Here is a 15,937-nt window from a genome sequence, read left to right as displayed (position 1 = left end):
AGGCTGCTTCAGTGCTTTGTGAAGGCAGCAAAGCAATGCATACCTGGGACATTTCTGAAGCAAGAGATGTGCTGGTACTGTCTCCTTGGAAGCTTAGGGAAGATGAATAAAATAAGTCTTCCTGTCTTTCTAGAGCTGTCTGCTTCAGGTGCATTTGAGACCAAATCGTATTTTCTGCAAACAGAAGTAAAGCAAGAGTCTTACTGTGCTTTTCTTGTGCACACCTTGGAGCCTAGTGAACAGAAGTCTAGGGAACCTATTTTAGGAAACACGCTCAAAGGCTGTGTGGCTTTGATTTAGAAAATACATATTCTCTGTTCAGTGAACGGCCCGTTAGTTTCTGGGTTTACTTGCGAGGTTGAGCAGACGGCAAAGCCAATTTGCACTGTACTGGAGGACCTCTGGGACTTTCCCAGCTGTCTATTTTGTGAGGGGCAGGTATGTAGTATCTTGGGTGGGATGTTTAGGTTGTAGGTGTATCTATAGTGCTGGGTGTAAGGCTTTTCTATACAGCAGGAGGTAGGTTTAAATATTAATCATTTATCTAATGATGATGGTTTCTTTGATGTCCTTTGGAAGCTTTTACAAACATAAAATATTTAAATCTTATTAAGGTCCATTGCTAAAATGCTAGAGAGATAAAAGAAATACAGACTTAAGATTGCACGTCCGCATTTAACAGGATTTTTCTAACTGCTGTGCTGCCAAATCTAGTAACAGGGGCTGTGCCAGGAGCTACTGATCTTGAGCAAGGAAGTGAGGGCCAAAGGCGAGCAAAGGAGGGGGACCCAAACCCCATAATCCTGGGTGATTATGATCTGATGTGGTTACTCAGCAACCTATGGATACAGCATGTCTGACCTCCTCTTGTGATTTTTCACAACCCCTCCATTTGAATGCTGTTGGGAAATAGCTTCATGGAACAAAAGTGTTGCCAAAAGATACAGAAACACTTCTGAGAGCAGATCCAGGCTGGTCCCATAGGTTGGGTCATGGAGACACTGCAGAAGACAACAGAACTATACGCAAGAGCAATGCAACATAGGATCTGGAAATCAGCAGGATCTGAATTTCCCTGTGCTGAGCTGATTGTGTGATGTAATTCATGCTTACCAAGGCATTTGTTGCTCTCAAACATGCCAAGTATCTGGTCACACTTCTCCTTCTGGTTGCCGCTGCTCTCACATGTGCACCACAGGGAGACCTCCACACTGGAGTTACTGACATAGTTGGGTGTCATGGGTGTGCCTGTCCCAAACCCCCAGAAACCGGAATCAGGATTTACTTCACCAGAGGAAAGAAGCATCACAAGTCCTGTTATACTAAAGGGAATGCTGCACTGGAAGCAGAAGCCTTCCCTCGTGGTACACGCATTACCCAGGAGAGGTCAGGAGCCCCTGCAAGATGACCCAGGCCTGCTGAATCTACTCAAAGTCTGCTGGGCTGTGAAGTGTGGAGATTACTACCCCTGACGCAGGCACTCTGATGGTGAGGTACACCGATAGCTGAAGCTGGTGCAAGTACTAAATTGAAGGATGTGAAGCATCGGCAGGGACTGAACTGCGGTACTGGCACATGGTAGCACAAGGCGCTCTTACTTCTTGTGACATTGGCAACACTGTGGCCAAACACGTTTTGCCAAACAAATGCAGCACACCTGTAGCGTGCTGTTCAGCCAAGAGTTCATTTAGACCAAAACAGCGAAGACATCTGGAAAACCAGAAGGTATAGCCTAGATTTACAGCTCTTCTTTCGAGCTACTCTGAAAAAGCATTAGCAGGCTGGCAGTGAAATGCCTAAAACCCCAAGACGACCTTCTCTCTAAGAGCTGGTAGCGCCACATCCTGCCTGGCTCTGAGAAGGTAGTGTGTACAACACTAACAAAGCATCAGGAGTCTAAAAGTCAGGCAGTGAGGGAGTGTCACACTTAACCACTGCTGTGATGGGAGGTAACTCCTGCAGCAGGGAGGACCTGGTTGTAGGTGCCCCCAGAGCCCTGCTCTTTGGGCACTTGGAGAGTTTTGCACCAGCTGATGATGCAAATGGGCGTGCAGAAATCTCAGGTAAGTGCTGCTGATTTGCTGCAGAGGGTGGGACAAAGTAGAGTGATAAATGCCACGGAAGAGCACTCCCTGGGCTGCATCTACCGCAGAAGCAAGAGGGAGCACTAGCATCAGTGAGGCTAAGGCATATTCACTGGTATACTGGGCACTGCCTCCTGTGGGAGATAACATGGTCCTTCCCAGCATCAGGGCGTGCCTGCAAGTTTGTGGCCTGAAAGCGTCCACCCTGCATGTTCCTGTGCGTATCACTTACCAATCATCCCCATGTACGCCTGCAGGCATGCAGCATGGTTGTGCTGAGAGCAACCATCTGGGGACATGTCTGCAGGTTGACAGTTTTGTTGGAAGTCAGCCAGTCGGGATCTGTGGGAAGGAAAATGAGACTGTCAGTGTCTGTGCTGTTCTCCTGGCTAACGTCCGCTGCCACTGGACCTACTTGCAGATATGGTCTTCTAAGCAGGAGTCCAGAAGCCAGAGGCAGTTGGGTTTGGTGTTATACTGGAAGGAACAGTCAGGAACAATAGTTTTCCGGCGTCGTTCTCCACAAAGTTCATCCTGACATGGACAGAATAGGATCCTTTTGGTGAAATCCTCAGGGACTTTCTCAAAGAAATTCCTTAGCCCTCTGTGGCACTTGCGGCGGTCGCACGTGTCTTCGCTTCCTGCTCCCTTGGTGCAGATGGAGGCGTAGTCTGTGCGCAGACGGACGCACTTCTTGCTCAGATTACAGACATGAGTTGCCTTCAGGCATGGATTTGTTGCATCTCCTGCTAACTGTGAGCCTAAAGAGCCAAAAGAAACCCAGAAACAATGAAGCGAGTCTCCAATGTGTGGAAGTAGGAGTAGCCTTTACATGACAGTCAGATTGGGAACATCAAAAAGAATGAAGCCTATTAGTCCTGTCTGCCCGCAGTATGACATTGCAGTTATACTGGTTACAAAATTGTATTTTTTTGTTGGTTTGTGTTAGGGTGTTTGTTTCAGAAAATGCTTGTTGTGGGTTATTTGCTCTTTCGTAGGCCTGGATCTGTGGCTACATTTACACTTGGTAGGGTGAACCAATTTAGCCAAGTATCCAGAGCAGGCGCTCCGCTGATTAAAGCAGCCATTACCCCAAATTGTTAATAATTGTCAGCCCCTGCAAAGATAAGACAGGGCAGCATTATATCATTTAACCTTTACAGTCCTTACCTGATAACAGAGCTGCCAGTTTATTATAATCAGTCTTCCACTGTTCTTCATTTGCTGGATTCTCATAGGGAGAGGTCTCCAAATTGAAATAACCTAGGAAAGACACAAGATATTTTATGCAGTGAGAGAAACGCTTTGTGACCATTTTTAATTTTTTTAATTGATTTTTTTTTTCTCTTATTTGTGCTTGGCTGTTTTTTCAGGCTGGAATTCAGAGATGCTCTGTCTTGCTCAAAGCCAAACGCTAAGAATGGTTCTGCTGGAGATGCAGAGGCAATACTGTGTAAAAACAGCATTACATGTTGTCATCAGATTTCATCTGGGAAGAATCTGATCTATGTTGTCACTTGGTTTTTTTTCAGCCTCAGGGCTAGTGAGGAGATGTGCAGCACAGGCAGTCTTGAGCGGGAGGCCAAGCAGAAGCATCCCACTAAAGCTGGAAAGCAGCAGCATGCTCAAGGATGCCAGTACAACGTGTGTCGTAATCACGTGTGTTTTCAGAGATGGACAGATATGACTATTTTGAGGTGACTTTCACAGCAGTCCCTCCCCCCAGCACTACATCTAACTGCCTTGGAGTAGCTGGCTTTGTCTCTTGGGGTCCCTGGTGTAGCTGAAGAGCCAGTCCCAGGCCAGATCAGTTTTCTCTGCTTATCAAGCAGAGAAGTAATGAATTCTCTTCACTCGGAGATGTGGTTCCAAAGTGATACCTGCAGTGTTGGGAAGTGGCCTTTTGCAGCTGTTTTCAGATGGGGGGCGGGACTGAGCCTTACTGGTACCTTGTACATTCATATTACTTCATCTCACCATCTGTCATGCTGGAGTGAACAGTCCAGAAAACGCGTAAGCAGTGCTCCTGTCTCTTCATGCGCCGGTGACACTTGCAGTGCAGCAGAGAGCTGTTTCCGAGGTCTAGCTCTGCATTCAGACATTGGACCCTGCTGTCGTGATCCAGCGGGAGGAAGCGAGTCTTGGCCAGGGCACAGTTCTCCAGGATCCTGTAGGTAGCATTGCAGACAGAGTCCGAGAGGCACAGCTGTTCTGCTGCGATGCAGTTGCTCCGTGGCAGAGCCAGGAGGTCTCCTGGTCAAGCAGGCAAAAGACTGTTAGGATCATGATCACAACGCAAGTCAGGCAAGCACCTTGTCACTGTTCCATAGGCATCCTACGTTCCAGAAGGACTCCTCTCAGGAGATAGAACTGGTTGGGGCCTTTCATACAGAATGGTAAGGAACAAGAGCTGTCTCCATTTAGAAAAAAACCTATGAGCATCAATGTATGAAAGAGGGAACAAAAGGTTAAAGAAAAGTCTCAAAAATAATTCTGTTTAATAAAACTTTTTTTTAATCACCCTTAACTCTTTCAAATTGGCCAAGATCAGGGATGACTCTGTATTTTATGTGGTAAATCCCTGTGGAAACCTTGGGGTTGCTGAGGCCTGCTTTGAAGAAGCTCTTCGATCTGGGTAATGAAAACCGCAGTGCAATAAGCACATAGTAACAGTGTACCACGTGCTGTGAGTCCATGCTGCTGCAACTGCTGAAGTATTTACTGGTCTTTAAGAGCTGTACTGAAAAAGCCATTTGCAGAGTGTAAAAAACAACTGCTTTACTGAGCTTGGAAATTTAAGAATATGAATGCCTATTTTTTGCATAATAGAATAAATCCTTAACATAAGATTGCAAGTAGCTTCATGTAGAAGTGCTGATATGCAATCAGATATATAGAACCCACTCCATGAAATCCCTGCCAAAAATGCTGGGATGCAGGCTTGGCCTGCCATCTTTCATTTGTTGGTTGATTGGACTATATTTCTGTGTGGATGTATATTTGCATAATGGATGCACTGACTGTGTGCGTATATATACACACACACACATATATGTACCGCCGCATGCAGAAGTATTGAATAATCTCAATTTAAAAATATAATCTTTAAAACTAGATTTTTATTTCAGCTTTTATTTTTTTATATGGACTGTTGTTTCCTAAGGGTAATACTGGGGTGATACCTAGCATTATGTTGTCACAGGTAGGTGAATTCAGTCTGTAATCTTTCATTTCTATAGTATATGAATCTGTGTTTACAGTACAAGTATAATGAAGACCTGGAACTAGACTGTTTGCTAATAAAACATATACAGGCTGGTATGTTGCTTCCCTTCAGACCAATATTGCTTGGCTGGTTTTTAGAAAGGACTGTCCTGAGCCTTCCAACTACCTTTAATGTTCTTTGGTACATGATCTTACCTGTCATTCTCTTGCAGGTGCAGCAGTACTATTTCAGCCTGCCTTCACTACAGATTAGGAAAAATTGTGGTACATCTCCTGTTACCTGGTGTACCATCCTCAGCATCTAATTTGTTCTCTTGCTTCCTTCACTTTTGCTGGTTTCATCAGTTTATCTGCTGCAAGCAGTAGGCTGCCCAAGTCTGTGCCAGTCTGCTGCTCAGACTTTCTGCTTGTCCTACAGCCCAGTAATACTGTCTGTGTGTCTCTGTCTCACCTGTACAAATCTCTTTGCTTTTCTAGCAACTTGTACTTTGTTGTTGATCTTGCTGTTCTGTAAAGACTGTATGACTTTGTAAGCTCCCTGAAAAACATCTCTCATGAGAAATGCTCTGTACCCGGCACAGTGGGCTTTGGTTAGCAGTTACACCTAGCCATAGCCTTAGTGAACACACTGAGTGCAATTATATCCTGTAAGGTTGCAATCAGTGCAAATTCCCAATAACAAAACAGTCTGTTCTCTGCAGTAGCTTTTGGAATCCTAAACTGAGTGAACTGGTGTACACCGCCAGGCCAGATCCCTGTATCCCACCTTCAACAGTGGCTTGCAGCAGCTGTTGTAGCAAGTTCATAAAAGGACAGGATGCACCCTCCTAGCCTTAGGATCCTGCCCAGCAAGCACCTGACCCCGAAGTGACATTTTAAAAACTTTAAAGTGATACGTTAAATGCCAGAGCGGAGGAGAACTGGGTGGATGGACTGTTTCTACCACAAGCCTGCACCAGATGCTTCAGGTGAAACTGCTGTAAACCTCAAATTTACAACAGTCCTCCTCCACAGATGTCATTTAGTAGCTGTGCATTGTCTTAAGCCCTAATACCTGACACGTTGTTTCATTTTTTTAAACCTTGTCTTAGTATTCCAGATAATAACATGAAAGAATGAGAAAGCCTAATTCTTCCCTAGAGCCGTGGTCTAGGTTGCAGAACATGTTAAAGACGCGTGTGTATGGGAGCCGCTTCTGTGGTTAAAAAGTTAAAAGGTAAAAATCAATTCAGAGAGACTGTTTGTTTATACCTTAGAAAAAAGGGGTAGATGGTCCGACATCCCTTTATTCTCCCTTGTCTCTCCATGTCCTGCTATACATGTGTATCTCTCTGCGTTATTTTGCTGCCCCCGGTGCACGTGCTGTCGGAGGGTGGCCGCAGGGGAACCCGTCCGCTCACCGGGCACGGTTATCAACGCCGCGCTAGTGCGTGCACACGGAGCTCGGGGGCAGCCGGTGCCGCTGCGGCCGCAGGTCCCGCCGCGGGCCCGGTGGGCGCGGGGACGAACCGGGCGGAACGGCGGCGGTGCCCGGCGCGGCAGGAGCGGGCAGCAGCGCGGACCCCGCAGCAGCGCCCCGCCGAGCCCCCCGGGCCGCTCGCCGCGCACCGAGCGCCGCCCGGCAAGCTGCCGCCCCAAGTGCCGGGGGGACGCGGCGGCAGCGCCGAGCGGGCGCCGGGCGAAGCCCGGAGGGCGACCGGGCCGGGACCCGCGGGGCAGCGCCAGCCCGAGCGCACCGGGCTTTGTGCCCTGGCGGCCCCGGCCCACCCCGTGCCCGTGCGGGGAGCGGGGTCCCCGGCGGCGCCCCCAGCCGTGCCCCGGGACACGCGTGTCCCCCCCGTTTGCTCGCGGCCGCAATTCGCGTTTGGGCCGAAGCAGCCGCCGCCCGCTCCCAACCGCGGCTGCCGCCCGCCAGGACGCGTACAGGACACGCGGGGGGACGCGCCGCCCTGCACCGCCACACGCCCCCCACCCTCCCCGTCCGGCGCCCACCGCCCCGGCGCTGTTACCGGCTCGGGAGAGGAGCAGCCCCAGGAGCAGCGCCGGGAGCAGCGCCAGCCCCATGCTGCAGCCCGGCCCCGGCCGCCGCTGGCTCCCGCTTTGGGACCGCGGCTCACGCTGCGCCCAGCCCGCCGGCCGGCAGCGCCCCCGGCCCGCCCCGGCCCGCCCCGGCCAGCAGCGGGCGGCGAGCGCCGCCCCGTGGCCCGGCCTGGCCCGGCCCGCAGCGCACGGGGCCGGGGGCGCTGCCGGCCGGCGCTGCGCGGGGCCGGGGCGGGCGGCGGGGCGGGCCGGGCAGGGAGCGCTCCCCAGGCAGGACCCGCCGGGGCGGTTCAGGAGGGGCGCTCCGACGGGCTGTGGCAGGCGCTGCCTGCACGGGTTCGGGAGCCCCCGGCCCCAAGCGCAGCGCTGTGAGGGTCCAGCGGGGGGCACCCACTGGGGCGCACTGCGCTAACAGAGTCAGACTAAAACAGAGGGAGCGTCCTCCGGGGGGACAGATGCTGACCGCCCTTTGAATAAATTCCCTTGGTGCTTCCTTGGTCTGCAGGAGGGGTGGGTGACCTAGCTGCTTCCTACCGGCCTTGCTGTGAAGGGTCTTCAGTACCTTACTTGTTGCTGGTTCTGCCCTGATGGAGGGACTTGGCTGTGCCCACTCCAAGGTTGGCATTTCTGAGAGCCGACCCAGCATTTAGGCAGCTCTGCTTCTTTTTGAATAGATCCTTCTTTTCAGTTTGCATCCCAAGGCCAAGTTAACCAATGCAGAAAAGTAGCAGGCCAGCATGTGCATGTCAAACGTGAGTATATGAAAAAGAGGCAAACCTTTTGCAGGGTGAACGTTTGCACAAGTAGAGAGACCTACCCCGTCTGCCCAAAAAGCCCAACAGAAAGAGTTATGATTGTGCAAACATGAAGTATTCGCAGGCCAAGTCAGCAGTGCCCTCCTCTTCTGAGCTTTTTGGAAGAGCTTAGTCCTTCTGCTTACTGCAGGGAGCTGCTGTGAAGCATTTCTGAATGTGAACAAGTTGCCCACAAATACTGGAAGCTCTTCATGTTTAAGAAGGAGAGAAAAATCATTCTCACTGTGGCTCAAAGTCTAATCAAAGCCTAATGGTTGGAGGAGCCTAAAGAAAGTGGTGTGTGGGACGGAGCCTTTTTAACTTGGTAGTGAATTGTTTGCAGCTGTGGTTCAGGAGGAGGAAGCAGAGTAGTTAGGCTGAAGAAAAACTAGGAGCGAAGAGGCTTACTTGTAATGATGACGTGAAAAAACAAAAAGTGGCCTGGTCCTGTGAACTTCTCTATGTTTTTGTGAGAAATGGTAAGAATAAACAAGTGGATCTGAAAGTCTTTAATCATAATCCAGATTATAACTGTGACACGGAAGAGACCTGGTTGGATTATTACTATGGCTGCAATATTAATGCAGTAGTGTGCAACTTGTGAGGAATGACAGGCAGCAGCAGCAGCAGAGATGTTGCCTTCTATGTCATGCACCTGTGTACTTTGTTACTGCAGGAGGATCTTCTCAATGCAATTTGAGGGATTGTTAAAAGGGAAGAAAACCAGGCACTACTGTTTGTGTTCTGGGCTGCCTGGTGGTAAACCCAAGCAGAACCGTCCAGTGCACGGCAGTGGGAGGTTGTACCTGCCCAGGCATCCCTTGCTACAGGGGTACCGGTGGTACGGGATGTTTGTGGAATGTGTCACTGACTTTCTTGGTACAGAAGAGGATGACAGCCACGGGAGAGGAAGCTTTGCTAGACCTGATTGCCGCTGACAGGTATAACTTTTTAAAAATACTAATGTAGAGGGCAATTTGGATGGTGGTGGTTGTCAGTTTGTGATCCTTAGGCTGTTGTTTCTATTTTGCTGTTTTCACACTCCTTCTAAGCAAAGACAGATTTCAGTAAACTCAGTGAATTGATAGCCAGCATGTCACAGAAGGAAAGCCTGGAGAAAAGAGCATGTGTGCCTTGAGAAAGGAAAGGATATAAATCAATCTTAACTTCAAGCTCTAGGAAAAGTCTGGAATGCATAAACAATCTGTTAGCATGTGGAAAATAACAGGGTTGCCTTTTGTCTCCCAGATGGATTTGTCAAGGACCAATACAATTTCTTCTACAACAGGATAACAACTTCTGCGAAGAGGGAAGAAAAAGAAGAGATCTTCAAGAACAGCTCTAAAAGGTCAGTCCAGCTCAGTGTGAGAAAATAGTTTAGAGGATCTTTCAAGTTCGTTTCCAGGCTGTTTTCCTGATTCTGCAATTATAAATCTTCCCCCAAAGCCCACTGAAATGACCCATTAACTCAGCGCTGAATTATGCCCTGCAGCAGATAAGCAAGGAAAGGGAAAATTCTTCCTTCTGTGTGAAAGCTGAACGCTGTGGCAGCGTTTTCAGGTTGCCTTGGCAGGTGGCCAAGTGGAGGAACTTGAACTTAATGTCCAGCGAAGGGCTGGCCAATTTGCTACACTTCTCTAGTCAGCACAGCCTGTGATTGCGGTGGAATGGTCTCTTTCTGGATTTTTGCATATTTATATGTATCTTGGCCTGGGACCCATAGCTTTCAAGGTTATTTGGTTTTTTCCTCCCTCCCCACACACATGCAGAGCTGCACCGTAACCTCATTACAGGTCTCAGAGAGTTGAATAATTGCCAGTCTCTCATGACCAAAGCTTTCATCGCTCTCTCCATCTGAAATTGTGAGGCCAGCTCTGACCTAAGGGGTCATCTACCAGCGCAGTGTACAATGTCTCAGGAATCGCCTTCTCTAATGCTGTGCAAGGTCCAGGCCTTTGACCTTCTCAAGCAGCTGCAGAAACAGCGATCAACTCTGATCAGATTTCCGCAGCTTTTAGTACCAGTTCCATGGGGTTTGTTATCTTTGCTGCTCCTCACAGGTTCGTACAGGTCCTGGCTGATTTATAGTTGGTGGTGTTAGCAGGTTCTGTGGTGACAGGTGACAGCCAAGTTGGTGGCAGCGCCGATGTGCCGGAGGGCAAGGGGCTCTGCCGGGGGGCTGGGCAGGCCTGGCGAGGGGCTGAGCCCAGCTGTGTGAGGGGCACCCCGCACTGGGCCCTGCCCGTGGGGCACAGCGGCTGGGAAGCTGCCCGGAGGGAAAGGCCCTGGGGGGCTGGCTGACGGCCGGCTGGGCATGGGCCCCCGGGGTGGCGGAGGAGGCCAACAGCATCCTGGCTGGTACCTGAAACGGTGTGGCCAGCCGGCCCAGGGCAGTGACCGTCCCCTGTGCTGGGCACTGGGGGGGCCGCGCTGTTGTTTTATCATTTATGAGTCTGGATCCTCTGGTCCTTGCAGTGCAGATTACAGGCCAGCTGCCCCTGATGGAAAACATTAACACCAAACCTCATGTTCTTGAAATTCATTGGAGCCGTTGCAGTTCTTCTTCATATTGCTTTCAGGCTACGAAGGACTTGATACAGTACATGAAGAGATTTTCCTCTAGCACATTAAGAACTCATTCTGCAGTTTTGGACGCATGGCAGGCCGCATCTATGTTATGTCTTATCATAGGCTGATAATGAGGTGCACACGGGATCCCCCGCAAAACAGGAAATCCATTCCCCGTGCTGGTGCTGATTCCTCTCTGTGGTGACGGCAGGAAGATCCCCATAGTAGCTGTAGGAGGATAGTTTTCATTTCCTCTTCTGTTCAAACCCACAGCGATGGACAGTCCTTTCCATTGCTGGGGAGCCCTTCTGAACAAACAAACGGAGAGCACACATCATTTGCTTCCCTCTGAAATGACTGTGTATCACTGTATTAAAGTGAGTAGCAGTCCCAGTGATGTGCTAGGCATCTCTACATCTGCGACTGCCACAGCCAGCGAAGACTGGGTTTGAGCAAGCAAGTATTTTGTTACCAGTATGTGCTGAGTTACTTAGTTGTACCTTATTTTGTCTAGTACTAATCTTAAGATTATAGCACATGGGTGCTTCTGCCATTTTTTTCGGGACTTGATCGCTACAACCCTTCTTGAGTCAAAACCAGAGCATGTTACTGCACAGTGCAGAAGATGCTGAGGCTCTGATGGCTGAGCCTGGGCCACTTGTAGGGAGTACTGTTGGAGTACTACCCCAGAAGGTAGCACAGAGGAGGGTTGTGCAAACACTTCTGTGCCTGGGCTAATATTTACAGCGCCACACTGCTCTTTACAGGGCTAGAGACAGACAGCAGACACTCACAGCTCATATTAACACCTGTACACTCCAGAAATATTAACCTAATGCAAACAGCCCAGCAGGAGTTAATGTCTATATTCATAGAAAACCAAATAAAAACTCTTTCATTTCCTAGCATGAGTGCTAGTGCCCTGAACAGCTCTGGCTGCTCATTGCTAAAGGAGGTTCAGGGCTCTGACATCCACAGCAGCTACCCATAACTTTCTGCTTCAGTGCCTGTGGCATTTGGCCACTTCTGGCTTGGTTTTTATTTTTTTGTTCCTACAAATAAAGCACTCAGAGCTGCTCTTGTATTGTTAGCTTCAGTGTGGTTCGCAGCAGGAAGATCAGACATTTAGGTGTCTGTCTGGATAGGTAGAGTCATGTAGCTTAATGGATAGACTGTCTCTTTGGTGAAGTAAGTCATCCTACAGGAAAAAGGAACTGGTAAATTTAAGATGATAATTTAGGGTGAGCAGTTGACATGCTGAACAACAGAAGGACAGTGAGGAATGAGCAGGCTGGGTCAACAGGCACCTTGTGAAGTTTAGGGAGGACAGTGGAGTTCTGTAACAGAGCAGAGTGACCCTGTGCACCTGGTCTGGCTGGGGACTGACTGGCTGAGGGGCAGCCCCACTGGAAGGACTGGGAAGCTGCCATGGATACCAGTAAATGCTGATCCTGAGTAAGACAACCCACACACCACACTGTATTAGGATGATTGTGGCCAGAGACTGAAGGAAGTTATTCCCATCTACTTAGCAGTGGTGTGGCCACACCTGGACTCCTGTGCACAGGTCCCATCCCCTGAAGTTCCAGAGGGGTGTGAAGGAACTAGAGACGGTCCCGTGGAGGGACACCAAGATGGCAGCATGTGACCTGCAATGAGGTTAACGGAGTGGGCTCATTTGCTTGGCAAAGCGAGTTACAGGGGCGATCTGTTATCAGCTTACAGCTACCTGAAGGTTGCAAAGGTGACAAACCCAAATTCATGTTGACAACAGCAGGTGATGTGAGAAGTGATGATGGCCACAGTTTCCAGCTTGGGCTGTTCAGGCTGGATACTATGAAAAAAATTTTTGCTTGGATGCTGGCGCAGTGCTAGAACAGGTTACCCAGAGATGTGTTAGATTCTGTATCCAAACTTGCAGAAAAAGCCACAGCTGACTCGCTCTTGTGTTGGCTGAAGTACTGCCTAGCACATGGGTTTTGGGTTAGAGACTAAGTCCCTTCCCATCAGCTAGTCAAGGCAATGGTTAACACGTGCATGCTTCGGTGGCAGGTTCAAAAGCCATCTAGGTAGTGAGCAGCTCAGAAGAAAAATTATTTGTAAAAGGAAAGCCACAGTATTTCCTCAAGGGAAGAAAGGAGCTCCTTAGAACAGCACTGCTCTACTACCTTAAGTCTAAATTTTTTCAGAGACAGGAACACAGGAAAAGTAAGTAGCTTTAATAATGCATTATAGTACTAGATTTGATTCAAAGACATTTCAGTGATGCACTGTGAGCCCGTTGTTCTGATCCTGGTGTTCGGATCCATGATGCATCTTGTCCAATCTGCTACTTGCTCTCTCCTTGTCTCAAGTGAAGCTGAATCAGCATACAGGACAGTGGGTCTGGCAGTGGCAAGACAGACCCAGGCCTCAGGGGTAGCAGCTGTTCAGAGCCATGTACTATACTGAACATGGTAACAGACAGAAAAATAATGGAACCAAAACCAAGATTTTACTGTTCCTGTAGGTTGGCAAGGTACTTAAACAGGTATGAGAGCAATCAAGTTACAGAATATGTATTAGATTACTTCCCCTTGATTTAGGAGCATCCCTACAGCTGCTTTCTGCAGTGAAATGGACGGGGTTTCCATTCATTCAAGCCATGAGACAGAGGACTCCAAGGCACATCGGGCAGCAAAGATCAGTGGTCCCACCCTGCTGCCACCTTTGCTACCTTTCAGTGCTGTGGAAGACAGAAATGGAGGCAGCAGGGTCCAGCTGCTTGCAGTAGGTTTTTGTTTTAATCACTCATGTACATTTTCTCCTCTTGGCTTGTAAAAGAGATGGGCGCATGGCAGGGCAGCAGCACAGGGGCTGTTTACTTTACACCTTATCAGCAGCATTAAGTGCTTTAGAGACTACCAGGAAAGACTCAGGTACCAGCCGCTCCCACATGGCAGGACTTTGGACCATGGCACAGAGCTGCTATGTCCAGATGGATGAGGCTTTCTTTACTAGTTCTGCCCCTAGCAACAAGATTGCCAGGATTTCCAATTTCTTTGTCTGTCCTCAGAAGAACCCTCTCTTCCCTCCTGTCCCTCTTGTTCTTTTTAAGCATCCAACCAAGTACTTGCCATAAGGGCTGTCCACAGCATCCTGCAGGCAGTCCAGGAGGATGCCTCACGGTGTCACTCAGCGCCGCAGCGGTGCTGCAGACCACCAAACAGGCAAGGTCGCCTCCCCCATTCCGTGTGCAAGCCAAGCGGGTAGAGCTGTCCGGGTTTTTTCGCAGCAGTATACGGACACTGCCGTGGTGGTGGGATTTTTAATTTGTAAGTAACTGATGCTGCAGGGAAGCTGTGCCAATAGCTGAGGCACCATTGCAGCTGTGCTCACACGCCATATCCCCGCGGTCCAGATGGTGTGTGACGGAGTGGAGGGGGTTCTAGCGGGACCCCCGGGCCCTGCCCGGCAGCGGGCGGCACGGCGGGGCAGGCCGGACTGCTGCGGGGACACCAAGGCGCCCAGCACCGGCCCTGCCCGCTGAGCACCACGCACGGGGCTCCCGGGGGAGAGCAGAGCCCCAGGCCGGCCCGGCCCTGCCGCCTCGGGGGAGGGGTCGGTCCACATCCTAGCCCCGGGGGCCAGGCCGGCCGTAAGGTGCCCGCTCCCGCCGGTGCCCGTACCGGTGCCCGCTCCCGCCGCGGTGCAGCAGCGCCGCCTGCCGGGCCACGCAGGCACGGCAGGCTGAGCCGGCCCCCGCCGCCCTCCTCCCGGGTGTGCCCCCACCGCAACGCTGCGGCCGGGCCTGCCGCCATGCCGAGCTGCTCACCGGGGCAGCTCTCACACGTTGCGAAGCGGCGGCTCGGGCCGGCCGGGCCCCCCGCTCTTACGGGGCGCATGGTGCTGAGGTGCCCCCGGCCCCGCGCCAACGATGACAGCGGCAGCTCCGCCAAGGCGCCGCTAGGGGGCGGTAGTGGCAGCCGAGGGGCACGGCGGGAGAGGAGCGTTCCCATTGGGTTGCGAGCACGTCACTCCAGGCCAGCCCCTCAGGGGCCGGCAGCCTCGTGGGCGGGGTGTTGCGGTCCTGGGCGGTAAGCGAGCCAATCAGTGTCCTAGCCGACGGGGGGCGTGGCCCGCGCCAGGCGAAGGCGGGGCGAAGGCGGGCGGGAGCATGGGGAGAGCTTCGGTCTGTGTCACCCTTGTCCGGGGCTGCAGCTCGCTCGTATTTCCTCATTTGAGGGTTTGGTGACATTGGTAGGCAACCAAGATCACCAGCTTTTCAGCACGTTGCCAAAACAGGTTTCTTTAGGAAGTGACGGTGCAGCAGCAGGGCCCTGTGATTTCTGGGCGCTGGGCGGTGACTGTGGCACCTGCTGCGCTTCAGCTCGGTGCGCTCAGGCTTGTGTGCACACTTACTCAGTAAAGTCCTTTGTGCTCAGTTTCTCCTCTTTCAGCTCCAAACTCTAACTGATGTGTATTAATGCTTTGTTAAGGGAAAAAACAGTAAGTTTTGTATATCCAGAACGTAAGCTGGAGTGAGGAAGGCTTGTCTGGTCTGTGTCCTCACGCTGTCCCACCTCCCAAGGCTTGCCCCATTTGTGTAATGTCCTTTGGTAGCCCACCTATCTCAGGGATTGCATCCTTTCTTGCTTGGTCAGAAGGAAACTTTCTGTTTAAGGCAATCTGTGCAAAGAAGACAGATTCTGGGACCCATGTCTAGAAATAACCAGTAACAGCTCTTTGTGGGCACTGGGTAACAGTAGAAACAGATACTGTTGTGGGGATAGCTGGTGAGCTAGAAAATGAGCCTGCTTTGTGGTATTGTGCGGCTCATTCCGGCATGAAGCGTGAGCAGTTGTGGCTAGCTAAGGGAGCTGCGCTGTGATGTCAGTCAGCACACACTTGGGGTCAAACCTTCCGCCAGGAGAGGCACTCAGTATGACGCACTTGGTGACAAGGTAGGTGCAGGATATCAAGAGATGGGATGCAGAGATGCTGGAAAGGGTATTGTAGTTATTGTAGTGCTGATCTACTCCCAGGACCACGGGACAAGTGTGGGAGATACGGCTGCAAAGGTGGCAAAACAGAAGCTGTTTTGCATGGCTCCCTGTTTTGTCTCACACAGACAGTTTCCCAGGAAGGCCTGAAGCTATATCCCAGGATCCACCTTCCAGGCAAGGCAGGCTTTTGTAACCATCCTTCCTGGCTGACTCCTTGCAGCCAAGACACAACTCTCTGAAT

The 15,937-nt window shown here is 50.8% G+C and overlaps 1 protein-coding gene across 1 annotated transcript in view; it reads right to left on the bottom strand.

Moving 5' to 3' along the window:
• Positions 1-15,909, bottom strand: part of LOC308068003 (GDNF family receptor alpha-4-like) — a 29,868-nt gene extending 13,959 nt beyond the window's left edge. The window contains exons 1-7 of the mRNA XM_080397827.1: positions 7,319-15,909; positions 4,062-4,337; positions 3,255-3,347; positions 2,500-2,845; positions 2,317-2,426; positions 1,114-1,248; positions 44-174 (exon numbers count right to left, since the gene is read on the bottom strand). Coding sequence (XP_080253953.1) covers positions 44-174; positions 1,114-1,248; positions 2,317-2,426; positions 2,500-2,845; positions 3,255-3,347; positions 4,062-4,337; positions 7,319-7,373 — 1,146 coding nt within the window. The 5' untranslated portion in view covers positions 7,374-15,909. The remainder of the gene's footprint in view (positions 1-43; positions 175-1,113; positions 1,249-2,316; positions 2,427-2,499; positions 2,846-3,254; positions 3,348-4,061; positions 4,338-7,318) is intronic.
• Positions 15,910-15,937: the final 28 nt, after the last annotated feature.

The sequence above is a fragment of the Falco punctatus genome (genome assembly GCF_963210335.1).
Source record: "Falco punctatus genome assembly, chromosome: 8".
Taxonomy (NCBI): Eukaryota; Metazoa; Chordata; class Aves; order Falconiformes; family Falconidae; genus Falco; species Falco punctatus.
The sequence above is the reverse complement of the archived record's forward strand: the minus strand, read 5'-3'. Positions and strand labels throughout refer to the sequence as shown.